This window comes from Euprymna scolopes, chromosome 21 (assembly GCF_053919585.1).
Source record: "Euprymna scolopes isolate OS-2025 chromosome 21, ASM5391958v1, whole genome shotgun sequence".
In the NCBI taxonomy this organism is placed as follows: domain Eukaryota; kingdom Metazoa; phylum Mollusca; class Cephalopoda; order Sepiida; family Sepiolidae; genus Euprymna; species Euprymna scolopes.
Window position 1 is genome coordinate 53,156,598 of NC_136502.1, and position 26,120 is coordinate 53,182,717.

Consider the following 26,120-nt stretch of genomic DNA (forward strand, 5'->3'; position numbering starts at 1 on the left):
GAAAACGGTAAATTAGAAGAATGCAAAATTAAAAGTGCCACCTACACGGTGTTAATTCAGATTTGGTTCCTGATATTAAAAACTTCCTGTTTTGGTTAAACATAATTAACCAAATAGATGCTAAAGAAAATTGAGAAAAAAAGAACTTGGATTTGTATTACTGTACATATAGATTCGAAAAAGTTGTCAAAAAACAAATATATAACAAATAAATGTTATCAAAGGCAAGATAAGTTACTTTTCTACCTAACTGGATATATTTTTTGTGTTTTTATTCAGTGTAACATGTTTATTCAGCTCGAAAAACATGCAGTGTTTACCGATGTATTGGAAAATTCAAAATGGCGCCCGCCCGACTCTCTCTCGGAGAGGGTAAGTTTGGGAAAAGGTATTATAAATAATAAACTAGACAAAATACTGTTAGAAATTCGCTCAATATATGTTACCGTGACATAAGTTGACATATATTCGGTTGTTTTTTAATAGTATTTTGTCTAGTTTATTATTTATAACATCTTTTCCCAAACTTACCGTATTAAAGAGACAGTCGGGCGCCATTTTGAATTTTCCAATACATCGGTAAACACTGCATGTTTTTCGAGCTTAATAAACATGTTACATTGAATAAAAACACGAAAAATATATCCAGTTAGGTAGAAAAGTAACTTATCTTGCCTTTGATAACATTTACTTGTTATATATTTGTTTTGTGACAACTTTTTCGAATCTATGTGTACAGTAATACAAACCCAAGAACTTTTACTAATTTTTCTTTCAAATAATTTCTTTTACAAAATTAACCATTCCGATAGATGGTTGGATTTTTTTTTTTTTTTTTTTTTTTTGCTTGAAATTAAAGATTTTTTTTTTTTGTCTTTTGATTTGAGAGTTGGTTGGGGTGGATAATCAAATAAGTAGTGGATTTGCTTTCGGAAATAATATTTTTTACACTGTCATTCATTATTTTTTGTTTATATTTTACATAAATTATTGGTTATAGTCAGCTAACGTAAGGCATAATTTTCTGTTGAGCGCTACTTTTATTATGTATTATTATATGTTTTTATGAATTAAAAAGATTCGTCCATTTTTGCTAAGTAGGAAAATTGGGGCATTATTGAATAAATATCGATTGAAAACATTCTGTTCAAAATTTTATTTCCTAATGCTGCGTAACAAATTGGTCCTGTAGCCTGTGTCAACTAAAAACAAATCTCTTCTGATTAATGAATATTTACTTCTTAGATAACGTAAAATTTACATTTGAAATTATAAGAGTTTTCTTATTTAATTTTTGCAACAAATATTTTAACTTTCTTCCAGATTTTTTTAAATAAAATATTTTATAAAAAAGTATATTTTCCTTTAAAAAAGTTGTTGTTTTTTTTTAAAGTAATTTATAGTTTTCATTTGGATTTTTTTTTTTTTGCCTCAAATACTCAGATGTAATCCTTTCATGAAACTAGGTAAGTTTTTTTTTTATCCAATATCCTTGAACAGCATCCAATATCCTTGAACAGCATCCAATATCCTTGAACAGCATCCAATATCCTTTAGGCCTACCAATTTGAAAAAATTCTACATTGTTTTGAACTTTTTCCCTGTTTACTTTTATCACGTCTTGGGTTTGCTTAAACTTACTTTCTATTTCATTGGTTAAGTCTTTTAAACACGATGCACTTCCGCTATTTTCCATTTTAACACTATAAATTTGTGCATTCTTCAGAATTTTGTATTTCCATTAAGGAATTTCACCTTTTATTAAGTTTCTCTCAGAACTTCTTTTTGTCTAGACCAAACAACCTCTGTTTGTTCAATTCTATCGTCGTATCTCTTCATCTTTGCACGTTTTGATACAATTCTTTGCTTTATTTCCTCTAGCACACTTTTTATTCCATTTCTTTCCACCCTGTTCTTTTCATTCAGTTGTTTTTCTGTCTTCTTCGCACTCAATTGTCTTTTCAAACTTCTTTCAAGCAAGTTCACATCCTGTTTTAAGTAAGGCAGGATGTTAATTATATTTTTATTATTTACTCACTAGGAGTAGTCACATCAAAGATTTCTCTTTGAGAAAAACTCGTGGCATTCTCTTGAGTCTGAGTGACAACAAATCTCCCCAGATTTCTAGTACTCTTCACCACTGTCGATAACCATTGCAGATGGATTTGTGTTATCATAACAGCCGCTTACCATTGATTTCTCGTTGGTGATGACCATTGGTCTTCATTGGAGTTTGGGTGGCAAATTTGCACTCGTTCAGTGGAGGTCTGGATAGCACTTTCTCTTTGCGGTCTTACCATCCTCCTTAACCTTCTCTCTCTCTCTCTCTCTCTCTCTCTCTCTCACACACACACACACACACACACACACACACACACACACACACACACACAGTCAAGTTTTTGTGATTCCATGTGATTATGTTTTACACTTGTAGCATTTTCTGCATGTCCAGTTTGTGTCTGTAGTTCATGTGTATTCATCTCCGCATTCAAATATTTCATTACTTCCTTTCCTTAATATTTCAGCAGTTTTCATTACTGTTATCCACTGTATCTTATCAGCCATCCCTTTGATTCCGATCTCTCCCATTCTCTTTTCAAAGTTTTTCGGTATAGTTGCTAGAGCTCCTACTATTGGTGATGCTATCCTGACATTTTTCATCTTCCATATTCCTTTGACCTCTCTGGCCAGTATAGTGAATTTGCTCTGCTTCGCCATCTCCTTGACCTTCACTCTATGGTCTGCTGGGACAACAAAATCTACAATCTGGCGAGTCTTTTCCTTCTTGTTAACTAGTATGACATCTAGTCGGCTTGCGTGGATGGGTTTATTCATTTGTATATCCATATCCCATAGGAGTTTGTGACTTTCATTTTCAAGTACTGCTGCCGTTTTGTGCTTGTAGCATTTGTCTGGATGTCCAAGATTCAGTTGTCTGCATAATTGTCAGTGTACTGCCTTCCCCACTTGATCATTTCTATTTTTATATTCGTTTTGGCTAGTTTGTTGCATTCGCTTATTATGTGGTTTATTGTTTTGTGTATTTATCCGCAGAGTCTGCAATTGCTGTTTCCTTGTCTTGTTGATCCTTGCTTTCATGTGGTTGGTTCTAATCGCATTGCCTTGTATAGCTGTTATTAGAGATTCAGTTTCTCTGTTAAGGTTTCCTTTTTGTAGCCATGTCCAAGTGTTTTCATTAGTCTTATCTTTTGTCATCCTTATGAATCGTCCATCTAGCTATTTTTCTTAACATTTTACTTTTTTTGTCTTATCCCTTATTTCTTCTGTTTTTTTGTTATTGTTGTTGTTGTTGTTTTTTTCAGTGTCTATTGCTGCCATAATTATCCTTTCAGTGTTTTGCATAGTGTATTTTTCTAATTCTTTTGTTGTGTCATTTACGCAGACCTCTATTCTAACTAGCCCTCTTCCACCATCTTTTCTTTTCACATAGTGTTGGTAAATATTATCCTTTGGGTGTAGTGCATTGTGCATTGTCATGAGTTTCCTGGGTTTTTTTGTCAAGTTGTCTCAGTTCTTCTTTGATCCGTCCTATCAATGGTTCAGAGTATCTTGCAAGTGCCACTGCCTATGTGTTTATACCTTTAATTAGATTTCTACTATATAGTTTCGTTTCGAGGAGTTTCCTTGCTCTTCTTAGGTATTCCTTATTAATTTTCTCTTTCATTTCTGTTGTTTTGATAGTGTCTGCTTCCAGAACACCCACATATTTGTTGCTATCATGTTCACCTAGTGTCCTCATCTTCATTCGACTGGGTAGTATCATACCTTCCATTGCTTCCAGTTTTCCCCTTCTCATTATCAGGAGCACACACTTTTCCATGCTGAATTCCGTTCAGATATCCTAACTGAAGATTTTGGTTGTGTTTATTAGTGTCTCTAATTCCTTCTTAGTTTTTTCAAATACCTTCAGGTCATCTATGTCATTAGGTAGTTCATTCCTTCATCTATATTCATGAATTTGTATCCGGCTTGGCATTTTCTTAGTACATTGTTAAGGGGCATCATAGCTTTAATGAATAATAGTGGTGATACTTTGTATTCTAATCTCTGTTATGTATTGCCCATCAACCGTCAGTTCAAGTGTCCATGTTTTCATTGCATTTTCTATTAAATTTATAATCTTGCTTGGTATTTTATACATTCTCAGGCATTTAATTATTCATGTTTGTGGGATTCTGTCATATTCTTCCTTGTAATTACGAAGTTGAAATTGTATGTAGGAAACCTGATGAAAACAGTGAATGTATGGGTAGTCAGTGTTTTGAGATACAGTGCAGGAATTTTAGAATGGTCTGGGAAGGAGTTGTATACCATGGATATCAAAACAAAATATTTTAGCAATGTTTGGTATATTCCACATTAGAAGTAGTGTAACTAGGCTGTATTAAAAGAGGAAATATGGTGGGAGAGGATTGATAAATGTAAAAGATTGTACTAGAGCTGAGGAGATGTCGTTGAAGGAGCATGTGGTTAGAGGTGAGGAGTGGATGCTCAAGGTTGTGGCCAATGAAGTGGAAGTATGTGAGACCAAAGCTGGGCATGGTAAACGTATAGACAGAGAAAGGGAATTGGAACTGGCTGGGAAGAAAATGCATGGAAAGTTCTTTCAGGATATAGCAGATGTGGCTTAGAGCTGGGCAATGTAGCAATGGCTTAGAGCTGGGTATCTGGCTAAGAGTTGAAGCTTTTGTTTGTGCAGCACAAGAGCAGGCATTAGGACTGTTCATTAAAGAGTTGTTATAGGAGAGGATGTTGCTGCAGAACGCCAGATTTGTGGAAAGGTCTCAGTCAATTGCGCACCTTGGAGCAGGGTGTAGTGGATTAGCTCAGAGAGAGTACTGCAAAAGATATGATTGCATGGGGTTTCAGATATACTGGGAGGTTTGTAAGAAGGTTGGGGTGAAGTGTGCTGCAAAGTAGTTCGAGGAGGTGCCTGTTGAATTGAGGATGGCCCTGTACAGGTATGGTGTGATAAAACTGTCATGACAACCAAGCAATTGGAGCATAATCGTCCAGATTTGGTCCTCATTGACAAGGTCTAAAAAAACTGGCAAATTGTAGACTTCTCAGTACCCTGGGATAGGAACGTGAAAGAGAATGAGAATGAGAATGAGAAGTGGAGAAATTTTGGCCTTGAAGATAAGGCGTATGCACGGGGTTGAAACACAAATAATTCTGGTCATAGTTAGTATGCTAGTAGTAGTATCAAGTTGTCTGGAAGGACATTTGAAAAAACTATGAATTCCCAATGTTTTGGGCGGCACTTCAGACTTCTGCTAATGTAGGTACCACTAATATCCTTAGGAAAACCCTTGATCTTTGAAGCTTCTGGTTTGTAACCGGGATTGATGGAAGTCCTATGAAAATGAATTCCATCTCTTTTCAGAGAGACGTTAGCAAATGAAATCATCATCATCATCATCATCATCATCATAATAATAATAATTATTATTATTATTATTATTATTTATTTATTTTTTTTATTTTTTAAAAAATTTTTTTAATTGGATTGTGACATTCGAAGAGAATATGAATCCAAGAAACCCACTTTCTTTAATACAAGAATCAAACTATGCTTTATAAACTTGAAATTATCAATCAAATCAAATCAGTTTCTCTTCAGATTTCTCCAGCCTGTCACATGTCGATGAAACTCTATCAAAAGGGAGATGTTAAAATCCCCCGTCTGGACTTTACGCGCACTATAGACAAAATAAAATCAGTTTTTCTCTTCAACACCCATTATGGAAAATCACCACATCGAACGAGAATTTTTATCTTCTTTTTAACAATGTTTGTTTCGAACTACTGTTTTTATGCGATGAACACACACACACGTATTTCACTTACATGGTTTAATGACTGATTTTGTCTCAGAAAATAATTAGATTCATTTCAAGCCACGTGTGACACTCTATTCATAAAAATCACTAATCTTACACTTTATGCTGTTCTCCAAAAATCCTTATTCAACTAAGCTTGCATAATGAACGCTCCTTACAAGAAAACACTAACATTCGAATGAGTTTAATTAATATTTTTCGAACACATAAATAAATGTTATTATTTCATATCAATACAACGATTTCAAGTTCTTTGTCAAGTGTTGATATTTTCCGGAGTTATTCATATTTTTATTTTATGTTTGTGAGGATGTGATTTGGTGAAAACTTTCTGTTAATTGGAGATCTTGTTAAATTTACCTTTAACGGTCCCATGGATACTCTACTACTTCCGATTTCTAGAGATTCCTGCACCTGCAACCTCGGTCTTAAAAAATTGATAGATCCTGATTATGAATTAGTGGATGCCGACTTACACCCTTACAAAATAGTAACTTTCAACCAGAGTCCTATAGGGACTATAAAGACCTGACTAGAGTTAGGTTAGTTTGGAAGTCAATTTCTAAAATCTTCCGATACGTGCCAGCATGTAAAACAGGCGTTAACCCAATTATTATTATTATTATTATTATTATTATTATTATTATTATTTTTTTTTATTTTTTTTTTTTAAATCTTTTAATTAGAAAATTATTGGATAACTAGCTTCCAAACTTAAAACTTTTATTACATGAGGAGTTGCTAAGTCTTTAAGTTATAAATGATTTTCTATTTGACAGTTTAAATGCTTCCAAATTCCTTTACTTTTAAAGCTGATGTTTTTAATTTAAACTATTGTAACTTTGATTTCTATAAATATTTTATAGTTATAATAATTCAATGTGCCTGACTTTTATACTCAATTATCTCCCTTGCTGACTCTTCCACATGTTCCCTTGACATTTTATTATTTTTCTTTTTACACACACGCCCTAAAAAACGAAAGAAATAAAGGTAAGTGATAATAACTACCAAAATTGTTTACATTATTAGCGCACGATTGAATTTTAAGTTGCCGTTTTAAAAAGAAGAAAAATACTCCCCCCCCCTTAGTTTGAAAAGTCAATCCTTCAATTCACTATTTTTTCTGTACTTCTTAATGAACGTATTTCCGCGCATTAAGATCAACTGATTAAACCGAATTATAATTGTTTTAATAAGTGATAAAATATATTTTTGGTTCTTTTCCAGAATACTTCCTATATTAACAAAGGCACTTCTGTAGTTTGAGGAGGGCGACCCTTGTTAGGGGGCGATAACTCCAATTTATTCTTTGTCGAATAACACGGCGAATAAGTAACCAGATTTTTTTTCCCGAATAGAAAAATATTTGAAAACCAAAACATTTATTGCATAAAAATATATCAATATATAATTGTAAAAACATTTATTTAACAGAATAAAACATTTTTTTTTGTAACGAAAGCGACATTGGATTTTATAAAGTAAAATTGTTTTTTTTTTTAACAAATAAATTTAAATGAAACATTTTTCGAATTAAAGCCACTTTGAATTAATAATTTGGGTTTAGATTCGAAAAAGTTGTCAAAAAATAAATATATAACAAATACATATTATCAAAGGTAACATAAGTTACTTTTCTACCTAAGTAGATAAGGTTTTAGTGTTTTTATCTGATGTAAAATGAATGTTTAATCGGTTCAAAACATGTAGTGTTTATCGGTATATTTGAAAAATACAAATGGCGTGTTGAATGCGTTAAGTTTGGGAAAATGAGTTAAACCTAAAAAACTATACAAAATATTGTTAGGAACTCACTCAATATATGTTACTGTGAGATAGGCTGACATATATTCAGTGGTTTTCTAACAGTATTTTGTATAGTTTTTCAGTTTTAACTAATTTTCCCAAACCTAGCGTGTTCAACACAGAGTCTGTCGCTATTTGTAATTTTCAAATACAACGGTAAACACTGTATGTTTTTCGAGCCAAATAAACACGTTACATTAAATAATTTATCTTGCCTTTGATAATATTTATTTGTTATATATTTGTTTCGAATCTATGTGTATAGTAATAAAAACCCAATAATTTAAATGAAACATTTTTCCGAATGAAAGCAACTTTGGATATTTTTTTCCAAAACATTTTTGGAATTGAAGTAAAATTGTCCCCTGTTCTTTGACCGAGAAGCACCACCTGGTGACAGTTTAGTGAAATGCACCAAAAAAGATGGCCACCGTCTGCATACTGCAAAAGTGCCTTAATTTTTAAAAAAAATCTGTATGATGTACGTACGCGTGACAAAACGAAAATATCGTATTACAAAAAATCATGTAAATTGATCAAGTAAGAAAATAAAATTTTGTGTAACAGAAGAGCCATTGTTTTGTCAGCTATTTTGAAATATAAAAAAGACTTAATTCATTAATCACTTAAAATTTTCTTGATTAATTTACATAATATTTTTCCATATGATATTTTTGCTTCATCACGGGTACATATATCCCACAGATGTTTCTTTAGTTTTTATTTTTATTTTTTTAATATAGAGATATTTCTGAATATGAAGGATATTTTCTTTTGTCTTCACATTTTCTCAAGTTTAACCACACGAAGCTAGCTCAACTATTTTTTTTAATTAATTAAAAATACATTGTTAGGTAGTTAATAATAAATACTTAGTTATATTGAAACGTTTAGTTTTCCAAAATGATTGTTGAATTTTATCAGTTATTTTTTCTAACTTTGCAACTGGTGACAGGGAAAAGTAATCCACCTGATCAATTAATATTGTCGTTATTTTCATGTAAAATATTTGAGGGAGGTCCAATCTCTGCTTTTTCATGTAAAGCAACCAGAGCAAACACTAGCTACAGCCACCTGTATACCTATAACTAAACAGACTTCTATGAACAAAGTTTATTTTCAAGAACCCCCATCACAATAGCAGAGACTGCTTCTCAGCTTACTAGAACATTTGGGATATCCTTTTAACATATCCATTTCTACGTTATTATCAACTTTTATACAAATCATTTCTAGTTTTTGTAGTTTTCAATTTATGTGCTAACCAGCAGAATTATAGCTTGCCTATGAATATTATTTTACTGCGTTCATCTGAAGATAAGAATCATTCTTTAGAACTCCGTCAAAAAGAAAAATTTTAAGTTTTCTACTTTTATTTCTTGTCGAGTAAATACAGAGTTTAAATTGATTTTCTTATATAAATATATATATATATATATATATATATATATATATATATATATATATATATATAATTTCCACAGCCAGATAACTACATAGCTTTCAAGAGCCATGACAGCCAATAAATCGGAAGTCCAAGACTCGTGTTTGACTCTCTTTTTGGCTCATCAGTTAGACACGTCCAAACTTGGTCTCCAATTATGAGTTCAGATGTGTCTAACTCACAAGCCCAAGTGAGGGCAAAACTTGAGTCTTGGACTTCGAGTTTGTGGGCTGTCATGGCTCTTATTAGCTACAACATTGTCTGGCTGTGGAAATAATTATATATTTTCCCATATTCTGAAGGTTATATATATATATATATATATATATTTTATTTCATTTGACTTCCAATTTCTGTTTCACAAAAGTCTTGGTAGTGTATAAAAAGGAAATGTCCCCTCTGATTAATACTTAAACATAATTCATTTCAATGTAACGACTAAAAATATTTTTTTTTTTTTACAAAATATTAAAAAAAAATATTTAAAAGTAATGACTAAAAAATATATTTTTATTATAAGATATTTTAAAAAATTAAAGTAAAAATAATTTATGTAAATTTTTAAAAGATATTTTCATTATCATTCTGCAAAATAAAATATCAAATCACAAACCAAAAAAATATATTTGGATTATAACATTTGATTTAAAATAAGACCATTCTGTGAAAATAAAAGCATTTCAAAGTGAAGACTCGTTTTTATGTACAGTTTTAAAATTAAACTGGACTTAGCTAAGTATTGTTATATTACAAAATGGAGCATATGGAAGCAAGAAGGAATTTAGTTCAAACTTTTTTCGAGGGTCAATACGATCGTAGTAAAAACTTTTGATCTTGTCAGGGTTGGTCAGCTGATTGGAATAAGGATGGCTGTCATTCGGCAGGCTCTGGGAGTTGGTGGCGAAGGAAGGATAGTTGAGATAGCTGCTGCGGGTGTTATCTAGGGTTAGATTGATGGTGGTTGGCTGCTGCTAATGCGGTGGCTTGTGACGCCGCTGGTGTTAAGTGAGGTCAGCAATGGCTGGCTGCTACTGATGCTGTGGCTGGGACTGCTGCTGATATTGTTTTAGGTGATGGCGGTGGTAGCTGGCTGATGCTGGTGTTGTCTTAGATGATGTTAATGATGGGTGGCTGCTTCTGGTGTTGTGGTTTGAGCTGCTGTTGGGATGAACCTCACTGTTCGGCGATCTAGCCCATTCTGTCTGGTTGTCGAAAACCAGCTGTATTTATACTTGGCCTGCAAACGTAGTTGAAGACATGATGGTTACAGCATTGATGCGTCATTTTCATTTTAGATTTGTGTTTCCACGTCTTAATGTACATCAGGGAGTCATCTGTTTGGGGGGAGGTATATTCACGTATCCATATCAGATTGATGCTGATAAAGTCATGGATGTATTCAAGTAAGAATTGTACTATTATGGTGTTCCATGTGTTAATTATTTGTGTTGATATATGTTCAGAAGAGTTGTTGGCTTGCTACTTTTGCATGGATGTGTTGCTTTTGGGGTTTGAAACGATTTTCACTGATTGAAAAGACTTTGAGTAACCATGTTCCCATGTTATCTTTCTTTGCTTTTGGAAGTGATGAAGAAAGGGAATCCAAACGAAGCAGAAAAAAGAAAAAAGGCAAACGATTAAAGCTATTTGCTTTTTAGCATTTGTTTGAGTCCCTTTGCACTTCACTCACCCTGAACACATTTAAGCAATAGAAATTGTAATTAAAACTGTAAAATTATTCAATCACATTGGATAATTATTCATATCTTTTCTTTCATTTTTTATGAGAGAAAATATTACAAATATTATTTTATGCACAAAATCAATTTTAGAAAAGTTTAATCACAGATTCTTAATATCTTTTGATAACCTCACTTTTAAATTGTTTCCTTCTCATTCGCTCTCTGACAAATAATCTACCTTGAGTGTAATTTATATATTTTTATTGGAGAAAAATCGTTGTTTATTTTATTTTGTCAACAAATATAAAGTAATTTCATCTGAAGGTTAACACAACAATGTAATAATTGACTTGTGAACTCAGTAAAATAAATGTTTTTTATTTGAAACATCACTCTAATATGAATAAAAACTAATTTTATGTGTGAAAGTTATTTAAAATACAAACTGTACATGTTAACACCGTGTTAATGTAATTCTATTAAAATTATTAGAATATCAACTGAAATAACATCAGCTTTGACACACCATAAGTTTATTTAGTAAAAACGTGTCAAAAATTGTGGTGGAAAAAAAACAATTTATGTTTCACAGTTTAACGTTGAGGTCAGTTCATGTTTTAGTTTTATTTATATTGCAACACCCATTATTGTTATTGTTATTATTATTGTTATTATTCTTATTGTTGTTATTGTTATTATTCTTATTGTTGTTATTGCTATTATTCTTATTGTTGTTATTATTACTGTTGTTATTATTGTTATTATTATTATTCTTTATCATTATTCTCATTATTGTTGTCATTATCATTATGTTTATTATTGTTATTGTTATTATCATTATCTCTATTATTGTTGCTATTATTATTGTTATAATTTTTATTTTTATTTAGAAAACTATTGTCTTTTTAATAATTTATTTTTCAGTTTTATTTCTATTGTAACTTTCATGTAGCTGGTTAGAGTTTGTAGTTTGTTTGGGTTGGTTTCCACATTCGATGACTTTATTATTATCATTATTATTATTATTTATAAAATTATTGTTTTTGTAATAATACTGTGTCAAAAAAAAATTGTGGAAAAGAATAATCCATGTGTCGCTTTATGTTTATAAAAGAAAATATCTCATTTATTCACAGGGAAGTAAACAATGGAGAAAACCACAAGTGAGAGAAATGCTGAAACTCTGACATGTGATAAACCTCATTCTTGTGAAGTGTGTGACTCATCATTCACGCGAGAATCTCATTTAAAAACACACGTGCGAACTCACACCGGTGAGAAACCATATTCATGCAATGAATGCAGCTCAGCGTTCGCAGCATCATCCGATCTCAAGATCCATATGCGATCACACACAGGACTGAAGCCATATTCTTGTGAGGTTTGTGCTTCATCATTCACAACAATATCTTGTCTGAAGCGACATATCCGCATCCACACTGGTGAGAAACCTTTTGCTTGTCACGAATGCGGCTCCTCATTTGCGACGTCATCCGACCGCAACGTGCACATGCGATCACACACAGGAGTGAAACCTTTTTCCTGCAAGGTTTGTGACTCATCATTCACCACTGTGTCATATTTAAAGAGGCACATACGGACACACACGGGTGAGAAGCCTTATAGATGTGACGTGTGTGACTCATCATTTGCGACAACAACTCAATTAAAGATACATACGCGGAGTCACACTGGGGAGAAACCGTATTCATGTGAGGTGTGTAACACATCGTTTCCAAACACGTCGAATTTAAAGAAACATATGCTAACGCACACTGGGGAGAAACCTTTTTCTTGTGAAATTTGTTCCTCTTCGTTTTCTCAGAAATCAAATTTAAAGATACACATGCGCATTCACAATGGTTCTGCACTTAGCAAAACCAAGCAAACACCACACGAAAAGTAAAAGTGAAATACTCCATACAAGAGAGAAATTATCATTGTTCGCGAAAAACAAAGTGTGATAAAAACCTAAAATATTGTAACATTTGCGATAAACAAATACATAGAATGTTCAACAAAGGCTAGATAAAGGGAAGTCATACATTTCCAACACACACTTGTGAACGTGTCAGTTATCACTCTTAAGCCAAAAAGATACACAAATCAATTAATAAAATCTTTTTGTATACAGTTTGGTCTTTATTCTTTCTATCATCGCTTTCCATGTGTGTAGCCATTGATCTGTATTGTTGCATCATGTTATGGTTGTTTAACTTGAGTAAATAACTCATCTTTACCTTACTTTAGCCATAAACAGTTATATAGTAAGTACTTCTTGTGTATTAGTATACAAATTATTAATATATTCCAACACAATGAGCAAGCAACAATATTGATTGCAAAATATTGTTCAATTTCAGAGTGAACAAGGATTCGGGCTGTTCAAACTTCATTTTCAAAATAAGCCAAGGAAAATAACCATTTATGATTGGATATGCTCTAAAATCAAAATTGCCAGCATGAATATATTAAAAACTGATTAAAGAGATATGGAGTGAATAAATGTTTAGTTACATAATTTTAAGTAAATAATATTCCAGGTCTTTATATATGCTTAATTATTTGTGTTAATTATATTAAAAAAATTATTTTAATGAAACTTTTAACAAAGTTTCCACAACTATTAGATAGTTCCTGTCCTGTATCTCCCAGGAACTTTCCAGGATTATAGAAAGTAAGCTTCTAACTGGATGATAACATGCTTCTATCGCTGATTGAAAGCCGCTTATCCAAACCAACAGGAATGTCGCTCTTTTGGATTATCATGCAGCTGTTAAGGAGGATCTTGAATATTCTCCAGACAAACTCATTGATGAAGTAATTTTATCTTTGGCAAGTTAGATGTAAATCTAAATAGATTAAATGCTAACAGGAACATAAAACAAACTATGATCATATTTAATAAGTTTCTACCTATAAATTCTAAGCAGTAGATTGCAGTATTTTTGGTCCTGACAGACACCACTTCATGAATCAATCTTTTTCTTTAAAGGGACTCTGTGAGAGCCCTTATTACTCATACCAGTCCTTATCACGTGCTTGTATGCTCTAACAAACTATTCATCCTAAACTTTAGTGAAAAAAAAGACAGTATTAACTGATAGAATAAAACGGGCATTTCCATCCATTTTCAAACATACTAGTGCATACACTTTGCATTAACTCTTACTATGCCTAGCAGCTCCAGAAGTTACGTATGCCATCAGTGGTTGATGTGATTTGATGTAGAGCAATTTTTTCTCTTAAACTTTTTGCATCTAACTTATTTAAAACATTTGGAGGGGGGGGCAGGTACAGATTTAGGAACACCTTAATTGTGAAGTTTACAATAATAATAGTGTGCCCTGATCGGTTTTCTGAGAATATATATTCCAAAATCTATGATCACCGGTTCTTAAAAAATAAAATGAAAATATATAATAAAATAAATACAAACTTTATATATATGCACCCCCTAAATATTAACATTTAGAAAAAATAATAATTTGCCAATGTTACCATATTTTCTAGAATATATATTTAAAAATGATCCGTTTATTAGTTTAATATATATATATATATATATATATATATATATATATATATATATATATATATATATATATATATATCTGTGGACCTTATTTGCTTTCTTGCATATTGTCTTTGATGATTGAGCGATTCCCTCATTAAAAAAAAAAAGTGATAACAAGTGAATTTATATATATAATGTGTGTGTGTGTGAGCTTGACCATGAGGCGGAGAAATGAGGATGGAGAGTTGTGTTTTGGTTTAGATTCTCGCTGATAGCATCCAAGTCATATATAGATTCATTTTAGTTTTTGTCTCATTACTATATATAAAGTTTGATATAACAGTCGATAGAGGATTGTCCCTATAACAATAAATACGTTATCTGCATGAATTAAATATCATATTTAAATGTATTTTTTGACTGGGCAACGCTTAGCGGCCTGTTAGTAAATATATATATATATATATATATATATATGCTATATTCCTTACTTTTTAACAATAAATTTTGTAAATGATAATTTGAATAGATCTACTCTTCATGTATGCCCACACACACCCACGCACATATATATATGTACACATATATACGTATATGTGTGTGTGTCTGTGTTTATGAAGTGTAAAACTATGCAAGTAACCATTTACAAAATTTATTGTAAAAAACAAGGAATACAACATTTAAAAGATTATTTGGTACATGTTCATATTAAAAATCAGACGTATCTCAGCACCCGCTTGGCTTTACTCATATTATGACAAGTTGTAACACCTTTTTCCAGTAGTCTGATGTAAAACCTAATTAGCCAATCACAACACAAAGTAAACTAGCAGACGTAAAAATTGGAAGCGGGGGGGGGGGAACTTGTTGTTACTTGGAAATCAGTGAGAGTAACAATATGAATTTCTCTATGTTGGAAAAACAGCTTGAAACCCTGGGGAAAGTGATTGATTTTTGTCAGGAAAAAATTTGATATCGCAAAAAATGAATTACGCATTAATTCTGTCTTTGCATGGAGAGGCTATTTGCGTGACGGATGTGGGTGGAGATGCACAAATGCAAGTTGCAGGAAGTAAACATCTATAAGAAATGCCACTTTCTTCCATGAAGCCCAAATCACGATTGCAACCAGCCTAAAAATAATAAATCTATGGGCCCACGATATAGCTTTATATATACCTAATGTGAGAATGTGAGATGGGCTCTGGACATATAATAATAGATTTCTCAGCAGATAGGAGGCCCAGGGCATCATGTTGAAATTGAGGAGTCTGTATTTAAACGATGAAAGCATAACATTCAACCTTCCCCTGCCACAGAAACAAATTAAAAAAAACCTTTTTAATATACAAAAAAAAAAAAAATCTTGGTTTCCTTGAACCTTATTTTTTGCAGCTGTTTTTTACATTTTGTTTGAAAAAAAAAATTATATTCTTGAAAAGTTACTGAAAAATACTTTAAAAAACATGCTTGGAAAAAATCATTTTTGTCTTTTCTATGAAAATAAGTTTTTCCAACAAGTGAACCTTTTTTTAAACATTGTTTAACAATTCTCTTTGAAAAAAAAAAACATTTGAAAATACTTGTGAAAGAAATATAAAATAATACATAATTTGTTTTGAAAGAAAAAAAATCTTCTGACCGCCCCCCCCCCAGCATAAAATATGTTTGTCATTCATTTTTTTTTTTTAAGAAAAAAAAAATGAATAATAAACAAAATTACTGTAGGTCGTTGTCTTTTCTTTTCATTTCTATGATTTCCACTTATTTCTTTTGCTATTTTTCTGTTTTGTACTGTTGGTAAGATTTGTCAGGCAATGCTCAGCAATAATCTGGAAGTTGACGTCACGTTCTTGGCAAAGCCAAAGCGGATGTTGAGATATGTTTGGTTCTTAATATGCACGAGTAACGATTATTTCCTTATTTTAAAAGCCTGTGTGAAGCCTCTATTTATAGGAAAAATAATCTTTTTACATTCTTGTACAATACCTTTAGATGAAAGATACCAACATTGAATAATTTATGCTCATATGAAAAAATAGTTTTCACTAAAAACGACACACATTTGTCTTCCCTGGGTTTGCAGTATTTTTTATTTCTTTTTTATTCTCTAAAACTGCTACATGTAACAAAAGACCAGTGGCGTATCTAGGGTATGGCAGGCATGGCCCGTGCCATGGGCGCCACTCTGACATGGGCGTAAAAATTGCTTGACAAAAATTAAAATTAGTAGTTAGGTATATCTAAGGTATAAATTATTAAGAAGGAGCGCACATTCAAACTTTGCCATGGGCGCCATTTTACATAGGTACGCCACTGCAAAAGACTAACATTTTTCTCTGGTGGATTTCAGTCTAAGCAGTCATTAACATTGACATTTTTTTCTTTTTCCCCCCATGACTTTATCGATCATTTCATTACAGGTTATCATCAGAGATCATTGTACAGTTTATGTGAAGATCAACATATGTAGATTGACACAATAAGAATCATGGAATTGAGGGGAACAGCGGAAATACAGAAAACAAAATCCTTGAATGCAAACAGCAACTTAGATAGTACATACCAATGTCTGATAAACAAAAATAGAATAACACTGTGCAAACAAAACTAGAAACATGAAAGGAACGTTACACGAAACCAATGAAACTAAAACGATCAGGGTAAGCTGTGTAATCACATCATTTGAACCCTTCGAAACAATAAAAAAAATATGTAATGGAATCAGCATCAGTGTTGGACTGTTGGAATACGCTAAACAATAAAAAAAGGAGATAACCTTTATTGTCGCATGGGTTATGGAGTATGGACATCTGGGTTTTTAGCTGGAAGAATATACAAATATGATATTGTCTTCTCTCTCATCATAGATCCTACTATTCCACTGTGGTAGTAACCGATATTTAATCAGCATCGATTACTTCCAATGCCAAACATCACATTGGCGACAAGGACAGAGTCGTTTATTTAACACAAATAACAACAATAAATAAATAAAAATAAATAAGAGAACACAAAAGTAAAAAAAAGTAAAAGAAAAAAAGATAAAAAAACAAAAAAGAAAAAAAACAAATATGATCTCCTACCACACTACCCAGAGACTGTGAGTACTGAGTTGGAAACTAAAGCAGCAAGGTGGGCAAAGTACATCAATAGACTAAGGAATTATATCATCACACAAGATATAGAAGACGAACGCTCGCTATTTTACGTATTATGGTATCTTAGTATTTTTGAATTAAACTGAAATTAAAAAAAAAAGCAATATTTTAACAAGTATAAAAAACGTACATTAACTGACTAGAACTGAGCCCAGACATGAGAAATGCATTTATTGGTATTTATTTGGTTCCTCCCTTAAGCAAAATGTGACACAAGGTCGTTTTTAATGTGTGTGTGTGGGGGGGGGAACCAGCTCTCCAAAAAGGGGTACTCTGGAAGCAGGCAAAAATAAAAATTGCCTTAGTATAGAAAGGTTTCCCCTACATTGACTTAGAACAAATTATCTAAATTATAGCATTAGAACAAATACTACACTGTGATCTTGGCTTGAATGCCGGAAGAAATTTCTACAATACGCTGACAAATGTAAAGAACATACAACGTTAACAAAACAATAAAATGTTCATTAAGTCACCACTGGGTGGAAATCTTAAATATGATAAGAATATTCAGCCTATGTCAGCCTGTTCTCAGCATAATGAAAGCATGTCTCTTTCTTCAATTTCTTGCCTCAACTCTCTGTGTGGTCTCTACCATACGAGATAGGATCTTTATCTCACTCTTCTGGGTGGTTTCAACCATGCAGAGTAGGTATAGAATCTATGACAGCATCACATCATATTCCCCTACATGAGATTCAACCAACCATAGGAGAAGCATGCTTTTTTGTCTCCAATGTCTGGGTCTCACTGCTTATAGGGAAGTAACCCTTTGGTGTCTTAGCAGTTGGTGTTCTTCTTTGTTGTTCTATTACAATATTATGTTTGGTATATTTTTCCAGATAAAAACTCTGAGTGTCCTCAATGGAATGAAACCTCCATGACACTAGAGGTTATCACCTTTTTTTATTTTTAGGGCATCACATGTGGTGTTTTTACACAAAATGCTTTGAAGTATCAAGAATAATGGAACCATGTATATTCTGGAATTTCTCTGGAAAAGTGCAGAGAGTACTAGAATCTCAAGGAAGCTTTAAGTCATTCAAATCCATATAAACTAACATCTGACATCGTCAAGAAATCAATATTAACCGACTGCTGCGAAAAGGAAAAGCGATATAAAATATAGATTTTTAAAAGAAGCGTCTACTGTATAACTTCATAATACATTTTTGTGACTCTCCAAAAATTATCTATAACTAAAGAAAATTTAGTTTAAGTTTTTTTTTAATCCCACCCGACCCCCAGTATACTAAAGAGACATTTTATTGAACACAAACATTTAAACACTGGATAAAAGCAATGCGTCTGACAGCAGAGCTAAACTAGACAGCTGTAAAGCAACTCCTAAAATAATTTGTAACAAAAGGGTCGTTAACTGAAAGAAAACAAAACCCTTCGGCGATAGTCAAGATTGTATTTTCGACTTCCAATTTCTGCTGTCCATTATGCTGGATGATTAGACATGCGCAAACAAACAAGAAACCCATTCTTAACATGGGAAGGGGTTGAGCTTTTACAATATCTGATTAGGAAGAAAATTATTAATCAAGAGGAACCATATCTCGCTTATCACTGTCATACCATTTGTGGGGCAAAAAGCTCTTTTATAAACAACAATGATATGTATTTACTTACACTATAGGCTGTGGAATGGCAGAAGGTTGGGTAGTGAATAAAGGTATGTAAGAAATAAATGGTTTGGTTGTTTTTGTTTTACGGCATATCAACCCTTTTCAGGTTATTTAATGCAGAATCCGAAGATTTTGAAAAAAAATTTTTAATAGAACATATTTGTTGTTTTTAAGTTGGTTTCTATTTAACCCATAGTTGGGACCCTAACAGGTACTACCACTCCGGATCAGAGTGGACCTGGGAGCAATGTCAATTAAAGGGTGGCTCCACACTCCCCAAAACCCGCAAGCTGGGGCCTCACCACTGGATATAGTTTAAGGTCATATCCAGGACCATGTAAGAAATGAAGTATTTTATTAGAGTGGCATATCTTCCAGTGAAGATAGCTTTGTTTAGTGATCAAGTGACGGAAATATGGGAAAAAATGTCTTTTTTTGTGGGTACCTAGAAGTTTTCTGTCAAACAAATCCTGAAGTGTCTGATCGAAATTATTGATCATCATATGGCCAAATAGCTTTAACAGGGATGCCCCTGCAAAAGGAAAGAAAAGTCAGTGTTTGTACTACACATCATCAGCAAGCCGGCATATAACTTGGGGCAAGGTTGGTAAAATATTCTCAAACTCTATATCACGTAAAAGGAATAAAATTTCCCTAATCACCGTTATGCAAACAATACGCAGGACTTTTTTTAATTTAAAATAATATAATCACATATTTAATAATTAATAATAATTTAAACTACTACTACTACTACTACTACTACTACTCTCACCATGATTACTACTGCTTAAAAAAAAAGGGGCATTTGATTAGATGCGTTTTATTCTTTAATTTGGCAGGGAATTTTTCCTTCTACACCGGTTGCGGTGATTTCTCTGTTTTTGAAAAAAAAAAAATTATCGCGAATAAGTTAAAGGTAAGTATGATAATAAAAATAATCTTAACTAAAAAAGAAACAGAACAAAATTCAAAGAAAGGAACCGTACAATTGCTTTAAAAGGTATTTTCAGTCAAATATATTTCTTGGCTTTCCTCTAGAATTTAGTTTGTTTTTCTCAGTTTTAGAATTTAATTTGTTTTCCTCCATTCATTAAAATCTGTTCTAGATTTAGGTAGAAATCAAGCATGTTTAATTTTTTTTTTTTATCCAAATCCGCAACGTCCATTTGTTTTAGAAAGCTGGATCTCCACCCACCACTCTGCATTAAAACGAGCCTTATGCCCAACTTTGCCTTTGTGGAAGGAAGGTAAATAGGGCTTTTTAAATCACAAATAATTATTTACTAAAATGACATATTTTTAAATGCTGAAAATTAAACATTAAATTTTAAAAACATAAAGGGAGCTTCTACACTATTGGGACGAGATTTTGTAGTCGATAAATCAGATGAAAAATAACGGGTTGAACTGATTTTTTTTGTTGTTTTTTTGTCAATTCTAATAAGTTAAAATGGTAGCTTCCAAAATATACAGTCGGAATTACCTGAATATTACTGAATTATTAAAAATCGTGGTAGCAGGTTAAAAATTGCCACCATCTTGTTTAAATCGAAACGGAAAATTACCCTCCTTTTGAACTCTCCTGTGTCTTACGATAGTTTCCATCAAATTCTATTTTATTTTCATTAATAAATAATTTTCTACCTTATCGATTTTCGTAATTTTTGGATATAATCATCTTAAAAATATGAGGAATATACCATTGTTTTCATGTGAAATTCAGTTTTATGATTTTCGAAGTTTCGTCCCAATAGTATAGAAACGCCAAAAAATTTGTCCACCATTTTAGTAGAATTAAATGCTAGTTATTAGGTAGGTTTCTACCAGTATTTTGTTTTAATTTTCAGCCATTATCGAGACTTCATAGATGTAAGAATCACATATCGGCCATTTTTCTTGTTCTCACGTAACACTCGACTCTACTTTCTTTACGATCCGAATCAATGCTTTAAATTAGTATACAATACCTCCGCTTCTCCATCGCCCACCCTCAAAATCTAAACAGAATTTTTGTGAAATATTAAACAGATCTTTTGCTCGGTTAATGTCAGCTTGTTACTTACGGAAAAACAGTTAATTAAATTGCATAAGCACCCGTTAAAAACGATACAAGTTCTATAATTGAATACCCCGCTCTCCCCTCTACTCCCAAAAGAATGAAAAACAGAAAAATGTTTTTGTAAACCGCTTGTGAAAACTTAATTTTTTCGATCAAATAAAAAGCATTAAAAATTATGTAACTCAAAAAAATGAACCACATTTTTTTCTTGAAATTTTCCTGTCTGTTAATGATTCTGCCGCGATGTGACAAGTCACTTTTCTATGTGTGTGCGAAAGCATCATGTAGGAAACCACTACTGTGTACTCATGCATAGCATTAACGAAGGCGGTAAAATGGAACAAAATAGTCTCAGAGTCAAGGGGTTAATACCACACAAATGGTAAATTTGCAACTGGTTTGAATATCAGATTCATTGTCCGCAACAATGGAAACCCCTAAAAAAAATTTTTATTAGTCGGTATTCTGTTGTAGTTAACGTAAACATTTTTCCAAAATAATAAATAAATTCTTATTTGTTTAATTTCATATAAAAAAAAGACGGATGGATTTTCTAACTGGTAAATATTACAGCTATGAATTGTTCTTGATTTCAGATTATGTATTGCTCGCAAATTTTCTTTTCAGCCTTATTTGCCATTACTCAGTTTTTTTTGTTTTTTTTTCTTTAATTTAATTCGTGCCTGGCCTAGCAATGTTGTAAAATCAAAATTTGTCGGCGTTTAAAATCTTATCTTTAAAATATATAAGCAGAATACAGGTTTCTTTCCTTCTCCTTAAAAAAGAAGAGGAAACCCTTCGCTAGACGACCTCACCCCCCCTCCGATGACCTCTGTTAATAAAGGTAGAATTTCTTAGCGTCATTTGGACGCTGACCGATGGAAAGCATGCCTCGTAGATGTAACTTTAAGCTAAGTACATTTTTTATCCGCACTTTCTTAAAAATTCAAATAAATCTAACCCTCTTTTCTCGTGTGTACATATAATTCTGTTTAGTTTTACTTTATTTTTATTTCTCAGACACACTTAAACCATTCTTCTTTATTTCAAAACAATTTCCTAAATTCTTTCTTTTTACCATGACGCATCGAGGTAGTGGGAGCGAGGAAATCCCTATAGATTAGCTTATTTAGATGACAGAAAAACTTTATTTAAGTATGATACTTAATATAAACAGCCATGGTAAGACGCAAAAAAAAAAAAAAATATTAATAAAAATGAGAAAATTTATTTAATAAATAGAAAGTACGCCTTCCCCTCGCACATTGCCATCTCCTTTCGGGAGACCTATTCCGGGAGTGTATTTTCCAGTTATAAAGTCTATGCTTTTGATCTGTTCCTCATCAAAACACCAGAAAGAGGAGCTCCTATTACTCAGCAATTCATCAATCTGTACAATTGTCTGTAAGCCGATATCATCAAAATTAGATTAGCTCTTTCTATTAAAACAACCTTACACGCTTCTTTTCTTGTCAAATTAGCCAACCGCATTACAAGCAGATTTCCCTTCATGATTGAGGGTAGAACTTAAGCAGTATACTTAATATATACAGTTCGTACATACTAAACTAAAACCACCTTGCTACCTACATCTAATCGCCTATACTGGACCCTCATCAGTTCACAACTTACTTTCAGTATCCTCGGACTGTAAATTTCTCAAATCTTATATCACTAAGACATTCTTCTGAATAGATTCAAAATTTCTCCCGAGCAGTTCAACATCCAGTGATCGTATATCTAATCCTCATTTAATTCCTTATATCACCTTTACCTTAAATCCTCATTTCTATCCCTAAACAAAGATCAACACCGTCTACTACTCTATTCAACTTCTAAAAAATTAGATAGACACAATTGCAATATCAGGGACTCCTTTCAAGTGTTTTTTGCCTGACCTAGTCTATGGACTCGAACAATTAAACCACCGATAATTCCTCACCAAACCGCAAAAAATACAGCTGCTAGTATACTATGCATATCCTATAGATACTTTGCCTCCAAGATGACTGCCTTTGTCTGTATTGCATGACAACTCTCCCCACTTTTTTTTACTCTACCCCACCCAAACTCTATACCCTAACATGTGAGTATATTGCACTGTTAAGCTGCCATTAAATCTAATCCATTGCACGTAACTTAGAGGTGTACTAACTTTCAACCCTAAGCCCTAATAGACTGGCTTCTCATAAATCGATACACATTAACACCTAAAGATTTCTTAGACATGCTTCTGATTATACTCTTATCCCAAAACTAAACTTCTAAGTAAATCCTTAATTGAGCATATATCTTATCTTTCAGTCGTATTAAATTTCTGATATTAAGTAGATCATACTTTAACATATCATCCTATTCCTGAACTTACAAAACTATCTAACCTTGCTTAAACTCATCTCTCAAACCAATGCTGTTGAAAATTTAGTGCTTCCACTGCATGAATTCGTACCTATCCCCTCTCCCAATAATAATGGAAAGCATAGTGATGTCCTTTTAATCACTTCGAGTAAAATCTTACAGTAGATGTTAACCTAAATAACTATTTTTTTCAGTAGATACTAACCTAATAAACCAATTAATATTAACTACCCAGGCGGGGTCGCAGAAATACCTGGATTAGGACTCAGGCGCGGGGCGAACCTTCTCGGTGCTGATGGACCAGTAGATCTTCCCAGGTCATCCGTCTAGGAGAGGGAAAACTCTGAAGCCAAACCTAGGGGAGGGAGGCCTCTTCAGTCCTGGATGACAACCTCCCTAGAGTTGGTGACTCAAACAAATCACCGGTTGGCAAACCTAAACTGCGTAAGGAGGAGATAGGCTGTGTCTATTGCCCGGCTCTCATACTCCTTCTTTGCCTATTAGTCAGGTGTAGAGGTGCTATCACAGGGACTCGTCAGAATCGCCCAGTGGTTGACCTTGTTTCCTGACTAGGGCAATGAACGCCGTTTTTTCCCCCGCTCCGGTCACATCCCATCCCTCCAACTGAACACTGTGGGGGTGCTTCAGTACCATATATGTCAGTACAGTGGACTGAGCTGACTTTGCCTAATGGATTGAGGGTACCGGATTGACAGCTTCCTGGCTGCTGTTTCCGACTGATAGTACAGGAGCCCTAACTCTTTGGTAGTGCTTAGAGCGGCTGCTTCATCAACAGTTGTATAATATCGGGATGTTTGTAGTGCCATGTCGTGCATGGAAAGGGACCCTGCACTCATCCCTGGTGGGCTTTCCTGAGGCCACAATCCTGTGGGTGAGGACAGCTGATGGTCTACTTGTGTTGCATGTCTGATATTCTGCACAACCATATGTCCAGCACCCCTCACCCTAACCAAAACTTTTAAATTAAGCAAAATGAAATGACACCTCAAGCAAAAGATACGTTTAAACCAGGACCAAACTCAAAGAAAACCAACCTGCCTCCTCACTTGAGGCTTGCATTGACGAATATCCACGGGCTTAGAACGAACTTAGATGATGTTGAATCATAGCTCCTTGTAAACACCCCGGATATCTTAGCATTAAGTGAAACTAACCTACACTCCTCCATTCCCTCTAACCACTTTAACATGCCTGGTTATCTCCCACTCTGTCGTAAGGACTTGGATAGACATATGCATGGGCTTGGAGTCTATATTCGTAACACCCTCCCCCTGACTAGAGAAATAAAACTAGAAACAGACAACCAGGCCTTTATGTGCTTCAGACTAAATATGCAACATAATATTAGCTACTTGTATTTTCTCTACCGCTTTCCCTCGACCCAGGACTGTACCCTAATTAACAAAGTCTCTGACAGCATAGATATAACTCTCTTCCTCGATACTAGCGCTGAAGTACATGTATTTGGTGACTTCAATGTCCACCACAGTAACTGGCTTAGATTCTCTAATTACACAGACGTAGCTGGTAGCACAACACATAGCTTTGCTATATCTCATTTTCTATCTCAGACGGTTACATTCCCAACATGTTTCCCAGACCAGCAAGACCAACATGTCTCACTTCGAGATCTATTTCTGACAACAGTTCCCAATGATTATACAACAATTGCCCACAGCCCACTCGGAAATGCTGATCACACTGTAATAATGGTAGAAATCACCCTAAATTCTCGCCCTAAAACTGAAGACCCACTACTCAAAACAATGAGGTATTACAAAAAGGCCAACTAGGAAGCCATCAGGGAACTCATCAGAGATGCCCCATGGCAAAATATCTTTTCTCTCCCCACTGAACAGTGTGCAAATGAGACCACTGAATGGTTAAAAACTGCAATTGAGGCACATGTTCCCATATGGAAATTCTATAGCAAACCCCACTCTCCTCAATGGTTTACCTCTGCTTGTGCAGCTGCTGTTGCTCAAAGGCAGCATGCGTTCCACAGATTCAACCGACATAAGTCCAGTTCAAACAGACACAAGTATATAGAAGCCAGAAAAAATTGTAAGAGAGTAATAGCGACAGCCAAGACAGATTACACTGAAACCACCAGGAAACGCATTGAAGCACAGAAATTAGGAACCTGTGATTTTTGGAAAATCTACAACAGTGTAGTAAATAATGGGCAGTCAATGATTCCCCCACTATCAAACAATCATGAAGTTGCTTGCACGGGGCAACTGACAAGGCAAATCTGTTTGCCAGTTGGTTTGCCTCAAACTCCACACTTGACCCAGCACACCACTCCCTCCCCAACTTTCCTCTGCGGACAGACGCCACACTAGACGATTTGAAAATCACCCCTTCTCAGGTGTATGGTATCATAAAAACCCTAGACACCTCAAAAGCATGTAAACCAGATCTCATCCCGGCTGTTCTAATAAAAAAATGCTCTGCTGAGATTGCTCGAGTTCTCTCAAAACTTTACAATAAATGCTTTAGCGAATCTTGCTTTCCCGACTGCTGGAAAACTGCTTCTGTGGTACCAGTATTCAAGAACTCTGG

At 33.6% G+C, this 26,120-nt stretch overlaps 1 protein-coding gene and 1 long non-coding RNA gene across 2 annotated transcripts in view; both read left to right on the forward strand.

Annotated features, from left to right (window-relative positions):
- Positions 1–6,659: 6,659 nt before the first annotated feature.
- Positions 6,660–12,935, forward strand: LOC145242343 (uncharacterized). The gene is made up of 2 exons (XM_080105353.1): positions 6,660–6,860; positions 11,939–12,935. Exon 2 carries the CDS (start codon positions 11,950–11,952, stop codon positions 12,706–12,708), a length of 759 nt encoding a protein of 252 aa, XP_079961479.1. The 5' UTR covers positions 6,660–6,860; positions 11,939–11,949; the 3' UTR covers positions 12,709–12,935.
- A 7,034-nt stretch (positions 12,936–19,969) lies between these two features.
- Positions 19,970–26,120, forward strand: part of LOC145242345 (uncharacterized) — an 18,864-nt gene continuing 12,713 nt past the window's right edge. Inside the window, exon 1 of the long non-coding RNA XR_013862709.1 lies at positions 19,970–20,117. This is a non-coding gene — a long non-coding RNA (uncharacterized LOC145242345). The remainder of the gene's footprint in view (positions 20,118–26,120) is intronic.

Coding starts and splice junctions, on each gene's coding strand:
- LOC145242343 (XM_080105353.1), top strand. CDS start 11,950: ATGGAGAAAACCACAAGTGAGAGAAATGCTGAAACTCTGACATGTGAT.